This window comes from Rutilus rutilus (assembly GCF_951802725.1).
Source record: "Rutilus rutilus genome assembly, chromosome: 20".
NCBI lineage: Eukaryota > Metazoa > Chordata > Actinopteri > Cypriniformes > Leuciscidae > Rutilus > Rutilus rutilus.
This window is the reverse complement of record NC_140225.1, coordinates 35,403,151-35,413,150: the sequence shown is the minus strand read 5'-3', so window position 1 is coordinate 35,413,150 and position 10,000 is coordinate 35,403,151. Positions and strand designations below refer to the sequence as shown.

At 43.9% G+C, this 10,000-nt stretch overlaps 1 protein-coding gene across 2 annotated transcripts in view; it reads right to left on the bottom strand.

Moving 5' to 3' along the window:
- Positions 1-10,000, bottom strand: part of ppp1r21 (protein phosphatase 1, regulatory subunit 21) — a 48,210-nt gene that overhangs the window by 35,944 nt on the left and 2,266 nt on the right. For both annotated transcript variants that reach the window (XM_084391434.1, XM_084391435.1), the window contains exons 5-8: positions 9,247-9,411; positions 3,518-3,576; positions 2,853-2,947; positions 2,646-2,698 (exon numbers count right to left, since the gene is read on the bottom strand). In XM_084391434.1, coding sequence (XP_084247560.1) covers positions 2,646-2,698; positions 2,853-2,947; positions 3,518-3,576; positions 9,247-9,411 — 372 coding nt within the window. The remainder of the gene's footprint in view (positions 1-2,645; positions 2,699-2,852; positions 2,948-3,517; positions 3,577-9,246; positions 9,412-10,000) is intronic.

Genomic DNA, 10,000 nt, shown 5'->3' with positions numbered 1-10,000 from the left:
TTCTAGCTGATATGATCCTAGTGATCTGAGTGATCTGTTGGGTTTATATTCAGTGAGCATATCTGCAATGTATTGAGGTCCTAGGCCATTGAATGATTTATATACCAGTAATAATACTTTAAAATCAATCCTAAATGTAACTGGGAGCCAGTGTAAAGACCTGAGGACTGGTGTGATGTGTTCATATGTTCTGGTTCTGCTCAGCGTTCTGTATGAGCTGCAACTGTCTTATGGTCTCTTTGGGAAGGCCAGTGAGGAGTCCATTACAATAATCCACCCTGCTGGTGATGAAAGCATGCACACGTTTCTCTAAGTCTTGTCTGGAAACAAAGCATCTAATTCTTGCTTTATTTTTCAGATGATAGTATGCTGATTTAGTTATTGCTTTGACATGACTACTGAAACTAAGGTCTGACTCTAGTGTCACACCAAGATTCCTGACTTGATGTTTAGTTGTTTGACCCCTAGAGTGAAGGTATGCGTTCTCCTTGAGAACTTCATCTTTGTTTCCAAACGCAATGACTTCAGTTTTGTCTTTGTTTAACTGAAGAAAGTTTTGGCACATCCAACTGTTATAATAATAATAATAATAATAATAATAATAATAAGTTTTATTTATATAGCGCCTTTCCAGGGCTCAAGGACGCTTTACAATAAACAAACAACAATAAAGGCAATTGACAAAGACAGCACAAAAAACAACAGTAGGTAGGTGAGAATGTAAGTACATTAAATGAAATGAGAAATGGGTAGATGGGGTGGCAAACAGCAGAATACAAACAGATATAAAAAAATATATATATAAAAAAATATAATAAAAAATAAAAAAAACTTATCAATTATGACATTCAGAAAATAGGTGAGTTTTGAGCATGGATTTGAATTCAGAAATAGTGTTAACAGAACAGAGTGATCGGGGGAGAGAGAAGGCTGGAATCAGATGATCGCAAAGTGCGAGTCGGGGTGTATGGGAGGAGCAGGTGACAGAGATAGGGGGTGCCAGGCCATGCAGAGACTTAAAAGTGAGAAGGAGAATTTTGAATTTGATACGGTAAGCCACCGGAAGCCAGTGAAGATCATGCAGAATTACACCAAGATTTTTAACAGTACTAGATGGTTTGATAAGAGAGCCAGCGATCTCACAGGTGAAGTTGGTAGGAATTGTATTAGTGAGTGACGGAGGTCCAGTGAAAATAATCTCAGTTTTGTCCATGTTAAGTTTTAGAAAATTTGAATGAAGCCAATCTTTTATTTCATGTACACAAGCAGAGATCTTGTCAGTTGTGATAGATAAAATCGATGTACAGGTAGAATATAATTGAATGTCGTCAGCGTAGAAATGACAATTAAAACCATGACGGCGGAGGATCTGACCAAGGGGTATTATATAGATTATAAATAATAATGGCCCAAGAACGGTTGACTTCATCAATGCATTGGCACAGGGAGTCAATGGGGCTGTAATCGTTAGGCGATAGGGCTAAGTAGAGCTGTGTGTCGTCTGCAGAGCTGTGGTAAGAGATCTGGTTCTTTCTCATTATTTGGCTCATTGGGAGCATATACAGGTTGAACAGGAGTGGCGCAAGAATTGAGCCTTGAGGGACTCCGCATGTCATGGATGTCCACTCAGACTTATGGTCTCCTATACTCACATAATAACCTCTCCCATCTAAGTATGACCTGAACCATTTTAGGACTATCCCAGAAAGCCCCACCCAGTTTTCCAGCCTGTCCAGAAGTATGTTGTGATCGACAGTGTCAAATGCAGCACTGAGGTCGAGTAGCACCAGCACTGATAATTTGCCTGAGTCAGTATTTAAGCGAATATCGTTTATTATCTTTATGAGCGCTGTCTCTGTGCTGTGGTGCGGTCGGAAACCAGATTGAAAATGGTCAAAGGATCCATTCAAGCTCAAGAATTTGTTCAGCTGATTGAAGACAACTTTTTCAATGATCTTGCCTATGAAAGGAAGATTTGAGATCGGTCTATAGTTGCTTAATATGATCTTATCCAGATTGCTCTTTTTCAGGAGGGGCTAGACAACTGCAGTTTTCAGGGAGTTTGGAAAACTCCCAGAGAGAAGTGAGGCATTTACCACTTCTAGAAGATCTGCTTCTAAACTGTTTAACACACTTTTGAAAACGATGTGGGAAGTGTGTCAAGAGCGCAGGCTGATGTTTTAAGGTGCTGTACGGTTTCTTCCAAAATTTTGCCATCAATTTCTTTGAAATCAGACATAGTAACTACTTTCTCCGGTGGTCTGATCTGTCTGACCCCAGCGCAACTCAAGGATGTGCTGATCACCTTTCTGATATTATTGATTTTCTCAGAGAAGAAAGAAGCAAACTCACTGCACTTGCTGTCTGAGAGCATTTCACTGGGAATCTGGCTTGGGGGGTTTGTCAGTCTCTCTACAGTAGCAAAAAGAGTGCGTGTGTTGTTTAAATTACTGTTTATAATATTTGAGAAGAAAGTCTGTCTAGCTTTGCCTAGTTCCATATTTAAAGCATGAAGGCTGTCTTTGTAGATGTTGGAACAGGAACAGGAAGAGATGAGGGATGTAGACAGGATGTAGGATGTAGATGAGGAGCAGGAACAGGAACAGGAAGTCAGTACACACACTCACGACACTACACACACTCACCTGATGCCGTCTGTTGTGCAGAGGAACGTTCAGACTGTTGTAGTCACTCGACTCTGAGGAAAACACAAAATTCACTCATTACACACATGAAGGAAAAGCTTGAGTCTACATCACATGTGTGGGAGTGTGTGAGTGTGTGTCAGTGAGTGTGTGTTCATGTGTATGTGTGTGTGTGTGTGTGTGTGTGTGTGTGTATATGTTACTCACGGGTGTCATTAAAGGGCACTTTCTCCAGGATCAAACTGCTGCTGTGCTTTAACTGACTGCTCACTTCACTCTGATACTTCCTCAGCTGCTGCTGACTGACACACACACACACACACTAAATACATTGACTATCAACACCTTCCAATAGATGAAATCAAAGTCATTGATAAAGCAGTCTGTATCCGTCTGAGTCACACTGTCTGTGTGTCGGGTGAGTAGTCACTGACAAGCTCTTATAAACATCCGTCTCTGCCACTCTAAACACTTTAAAACACGTTATCCACACAATACTGCACAAGAGGCTTTTATAGGCAACATACAAAACATGGAATAACTCATTTTCAGAAATAGGCATCACACACAGTGATTGCAACCACAATATTCAGTCCGACTTCAGATTGAGACGTGTTTGAGGATGAACAGATTTTAACGCTCCTCCCCTCCGTCTCTCTTTTCTATGGAATAACTTGCACAGATGAACAGAGTGATGTTATGTTATGCTGACTTCTAGGTTTGGTTTTGTTCAGTGTGGTTGAATGTGCATTTGGAAATCTGATGTATAGATCGATTATAATAGACTAATCAGAATCACAGTCAGTGTGAAACAGGCGTACTGAAAGATCACAGAAAACATTACTGCGATCCGATCGAATGTGCATATTTACCACTCTTCAGTTCTGACCCGACAGTCCTTGGCTTCTCTTTCCAGGGTCTGAGCCGTCACCTGACACGACATCATCATTAGACAAGCATTGTACACACACACACTCACACACACACATCAGCATCTCCTCGTACACACACACACCAGCTTCATCACACATGAAGAGCAGTAGGGACGTGCATGTTCAGCACTCGAGTATCATCTTATAAACATGTCATGTGCTTCATGCGGCATTGAGCGCCGTTAGAGAGAGAGAGCGCAGCTACAGCATCACAGAAACATGCCTTTCTAAACATGTTGTGTCATTAATATCCGTAAGTGTGAAGCAGTGAATGTGTTGTCATGATCTTGAGTGCTCATGCCACCCCTAATAATCATGTCTCTGACCTCGAGTACTCATGCCCGTCTCTAATAATCGTGTCTCTAACCTCGAGTACTCACGCCAACCCCTAATAATCGTGTGTCTGACCTCAAGTACTCATGCCAACCCCTAATAATCGTGTGTCTGACCTCGAGTACTCATGTCCACCCCTAATAATCGTGTCTCTGACCTCGAGTACTCACACCAACCCCTAATAATCGTGTCTCTGACCTCAAGTACTCATGCCAACCCCTAATAATCGTGTGTCTGACCTCAAGTACTCATGTCCACCCCTAATAATCGTGTCTCTGACCTCGAGTACTCACGCCAACCCCCAATAATCGTGTCTCTGACCTCAAGTACTCATGCCAACCCCTAATAATCGTGTGTCTGACCTCGAGTACTCATGTTCACCCCTAATAATCGTGTCTCATGACCTTGAGTACTCATGTTCACCCCTAATAATCGTGTCTCATGACCTTGAGTACTCATGTTCACCCCTAATAATCGTGTCTCTGACCGCGAGTACTCATGCCGTCCCTAATAATCGTTTCTCTGACCTCGAGTTCTCATGTCCACCCCTAATAATCGTGTCTCTGACCTCGAGTACTCATGCCGTCCCTAATAATCGTTTCTCTGACCTTGAGTACTCATGCCGTCCCTAATAATCGTTTCTCTGACCTTGAGTACTCATGCCACCCCTAATAATCGTGTCTGACCTCGAGTACTCATGCCACCACTAATAATCGTGTCTCTGACCTCGAGTTCTCATGTCCACCCCTAATAATCGCGTCTCTGACCTTGAGTACTCATGCCGTCCCTAATATTCGTTTCTCTGACCTTGAGTACTCATGCCGTCCCTAATAATCGTTTCTCTGACCTTGAGTACCCATGACACCCCTAATAATCGTGTCTGACCTCGAGTACTCATGCCACCCCTAATAATCGTGTCTCTGACCTCGAGTTCTCATGTCCACCCCTAAAAATCGTGTCTCTGACCTCGAGTACTCATGCCGTCCCTAATAATCGTTTCTCTGACCTTGAATACTCATGCCGTCCCTAATAATCGTTTCTCTGACCTCGAGTACTCATGACACCCCTAATAATCGTGTCTGACCTCGAGTACTCATGTTCACCCCTAATAATCGTGTCTCTGACCTCGAGTACTCATGTTCAACTCTAATAAACGTGTCTCATGACCTTGAGTACTCATGCCCGTCTCTAATAATCGTGTCTCTGACCTTGAGTACTCACGCCAACCCCTAATAATCGTGTCTCTGACCTCGAGTATTCATGCCGTCCCTAATAATCGTTTCTCTGACCTTGAATACTCATGCCGTCCCTAATAATCGTTTCTCTGACCTTGAGTACTCATCATGCCACCCCTAATAATCGTGTCTGACCTCGAGTTCTCATGTCCACCCCTAATAATCGTGTCTCTGACCTCGAGTACTCATGCCGTCCCTAATAATCGTTTCTCTGACCTTGAGTACTCATGCCGTCCCTAATAATCGTTTCTCTGACCTTGAGTACTCATGCCACCCCTAATAATCGTGTCTGACCTCGAGTACTCATGCCACCCCTAATAATCGTGTCTCTGACCTCGAGTTCTCATGTCCACCCCTAATAATCGTGTCTCTGACCTCGAGTACTCATGCCGTCCCTAATAATCGTTTCTCTGACCTTGAGTACTCATGCCGTCCCTAATAATCTTTTCTCTGACCTTGAGTACTCATGCCACCCCTAATAATCGTGTCTGACCTCGAGTACTCATGCCACCCCTAATAATCGTGTCTCTGACCTTGAGTTCTCATGTCCACCCCTAATAATCGTGTCTCTGACCTCGAGTACTCATGCCGTCCCTAATAATCGTTTCTCTGACCTTGAGTACTCATGCCGTCCCTAATAATCGTTTCTCTGACCTTGAGTACTCATGCCACCCCTAATAATCGTGTCTGACCTCGAATACTCATGCCACCCCTAATAATCGTGTCTCTGACCTCGAGTTCTCATGTCCATCCCTAATAATCGTGTCTCTGACCTCGAGTACTCATGCCGTCCCTAATATTCGTTTCTCTGACCTGGAGTACTCATGCCGTCCCTAATAATCGTTTCTCTGACCTTGAGTACCCATGCCACCCCTAATAATCGTGTCTGACCTCGAGTACTCATGCCACCCCTAATAATCGTGTCTCTGACCTCGAGTTCTCATGTCCACCCCTAATAATCGTGTCTCTGACCTCGAGTACTCATGCCGTCCCTAATAATCGTTTCTCTGACCTTGAATACTCATGCCGTCCCTAATAATCGTGTCTCTGACCTCGAGTACTCATTTTCACCCCTAATAAACGTGTCTCATGACCTTGAGTACTCATGTCCACTCCTAATAAACGTGTCTCATGACCTCGAGTACCCATTTTCACCCCTAATAAACGTGTCTCATGACCTTGAGTACTCATGTCCACCCAATAAACGTGTCTCATGACCTTGAGTACTCATGCCGTCCCTAATAATCGTTTCTCTGACCTTGAGTACTCATGCCACCCCTAATAATCGTGTCTGACCTCGAGTACTCATGCCACCCCTAATAATCGTGTCTCTGACCTCGAGTTCTCATGTCCACCCCTAATAATCGTGTCTCTGACCTCGAGTACTCATGCCGTCCCTAATAATCGTTTCTCTGACCTTGAGTACTCATGCCGTCCCTAATAATCGTTTCTCTGACCTTGAGTACTCATGCCACCCCTAATAATCGTGTCTGACCTCGAATACTCATGCCACCCCTAATAATCGTGTCTCTGACCTCGAGTTCTCATGTCCACCCCTAATAATCGTGTCTCTGACCTCGAGTACTCATGCTGTCCCTAATATTCGTTTCTCTGACCTTGAGTACTCATGCCGTCCCTAATAATCGTTTCCCTGACCTTGAGTACCCATGCCACCCCTAATAATCGTGTCTGACCTCGAGTACTCATGCCACCCCTAATAATCGTGTCTCTGACCTCGAGTTCTCATGTCCACCCCTAATAATCGTGTCTCTGACCTCGAGTACTCATGCCGTCCCTAATAATCGTTTCTCTGACCTTGAATACTCATGCCGTCCCTAATAATCGTGTCTCTGACCTCGAGTACTCATTTTCACCCCTAATAAACGTGTCTCATGACCTTGAGTACTCATGTCCACTCCTAATAAACGTGTCTCATGACCTCGAGTACTCATTTTCACCCCTAATAAACGTGTCTCATGACCTTGAGTACTCATGTCCACCCAATAAACGTGTCTCATGACCTTGAGTACTCATGTCCACCCCTAATAAACGTGTCTCATGACCTTGAGTACTCATGTCCACCCCTAATAAACGTGTCTCATGACCTTGAGTACTCATGTCCACCCCTAATAAACGTGTCTCATGACCTTGAGTACTCATGTCCACCCCTAATAATCGTGTCTCATGACCTTGAGTACTCATGACACCCCTAATAATCGTGTCTGACCTCGAGTACTCATGTTCACCCCTAATAATCGTGTCTCTGACCTCGAGTACTCATGTTCAACTCTAATAAACGTGTCTCATGACCTTGAGTACTCATGCCCGTCTCTAATAATCGTGTCTCTGACCTTGAGTACTCACGCCAACCCCTAATAATCGTGTCTCTGACCTCGAGTATTCATGCCGTCCCTAATAATCGTTTCTCTGACCTTGAATACTCATGCCGTCCCTAATAATCGTTTCTCTGACCTTGAGTACTCATCATGCCACCCCTAATAATCGTGTCTGACCTCGAGTTCTCATGTCCACCCCTAATAATCGTGTCTCTGACCTCGAGTACTCATGCCGTCCCTAATAATCGTTTCTCTGACCTTGAGTACTCATGCCGTCCCTAATAATCGTTTCTCTGACCTTGAGTACTCATGCCACCCCTAATAATCGTGTCTGACCTCGAGTACTCATGCCACCCCTAATAATCGTGTCTCTGACCTCGAGTTCTCATGTCCACCCCTAATAATCATGTCTCTGACCTCGAGTACTCATGCCGTCCCTAATAATCGTTTCTCTGACCTTGAGTACTCATGCCGTCCCTAATAATCGTTTCTCTGACCTTGAGTACTCATGCCACCCCTAATAATCGTGTCTGACCTCGAGTACTCATGCCACCCCTAATAATCGTGTCTCTGACCTCGAGTTCTCATGTCCACCCCTAATAATCATGTCTCTGACCTCGAGTACTCATGCCGTCCCTAATATTCGTTTCTCTGACCTTGAGTACTCATGCCGTCCCTAATAATCGTTTCTCTGACCTTGAGTACCCATGCCACCCCTAATAATCGTGTCTGACCTCGAGTACTCATGCCACCCCTAATAATCGTGTCTCTGACCTCGAGTTCTCATGTCCACCCCTAATAATCGTGTCTCTGACCTCGAGTACTCATGCCGTCCCTAATAATCGTTTCTCTGACCTTGAATACTCATGCCGTCCCTAATAATCGTGTCTCTGACCTCGAGTACTCATTTTCACCCCTAATAAACGTGTCTCATGACCTTGAGTACTCATGTCCACTCCTAATAAACGTGTCTCATGACCTCGAGTACTCATTTTCACCCCTAATAAACGTGTCTCATGACCTTGAGTACTCATGTCCACCCAATAAACGTGTCTCATGACCTTGAGTACTCATGTCCACCCCTAATAAACGTGTCTCATGACCTTGAGTACTCATGTCCACCCCTAATAAACGTGTCTCATGACCTTGAGTACTCATGTCCACCCCTAATAAACGTGTCTCATGACCTTGAGTACTCATGTCCACCCCTAATAATCGTGTCTCATGACCTTGAGTACTCATGACACCCCTAATAATCGTGTCTGACCTCGAGTACTCATGTTCACCCCTAATAATCGTGTCTCTGACCTCGAGTACTCATGTTCAACTCTAATAAACGTGTCTCATGACCTTGAGTACTCATGCCCGTCTCTAATAATCGTGTCTCTGACCTTGAGTACTCACGCCAACCCCTAATAATCGTGTCTCTGACCTCGAGTATTCATGCCGTCCCTAATAATCGTTTCTCTGACCTTGAATACTCATGTTCACCCCTAATAATCGTGTCTCATGACCTTGAGTACTCATGTCCACCCCTAATAATCGTGTCTCATGACCTTGAGTACTCATGTCCACCGCTAATAAACGTGTCTCATGACCTTGAGGACTCATGTCCACCCCTAATAAACGTGTCTCATGACCTTGAGTACTCATGTCCACCCCTAATAATCGTGTCTCCTGACCTTGAGTACTCATGTCCACCCCTAATAACTGTGTCTCATGACCTTGAGTACTCATGTCCACCCCTAATAATCGTGTGCCTGACCTCGAGGCGAGCTTTGTCGCTCTGCAGCTTCTCGATGGTGTCGCTGTATCTGCTGGTCAGAGCATCTACTACAGCCTGATGCTGCTCAGACTCTTTCTCCAGCTGATCCAGTCGCGCTCGCAGCTGAGCTTCCTGCCGCCGGTACTGCTCATCCGCTTCATAGAACTGAACACACACAATTATATAGTGTTATTACACACACACACACACACACACACACTAGGGGTGTGCGATATATATCGATTGCAATAATATCGTAATTGTTGTTTTAACGATGAGCGATTTGACATTATCATGTATACTCACACACCCACACAGAGAGTGTACACATACTCTACGTGATGTAGTCTTGTAGATTAGACTAGTGCGGGTGCGCATTTAGAGTGCACGCTTTCACTGTGTGATTTAGTCTTTATTTATATCACTTAGCAATAAATATCACAAGAGTGCAGTTTTTCCCCAATATATCAGCATGTTAACAAATGTGATATTGCTTTTATACAAGTTTAATAAACAAGAATTTAATATTAAGTGAATAACATTTTAGACACCATATTGCCTGTTTTTGCTCTATTTCGCCAACGAAAATAGTTTAAAACAAAGCCACACACACGGCGGTGTTTCCTTACTGAGTGAGTCAGCTTTTTGAACAAATCAGTTGACTAGGATAGATTAAGACACTCAAATGCTTCTTTCCTTGAATGAATCAGCCGTTTGAATGAATCGGTTGAATCTCAATGATTCGCTTATTAGC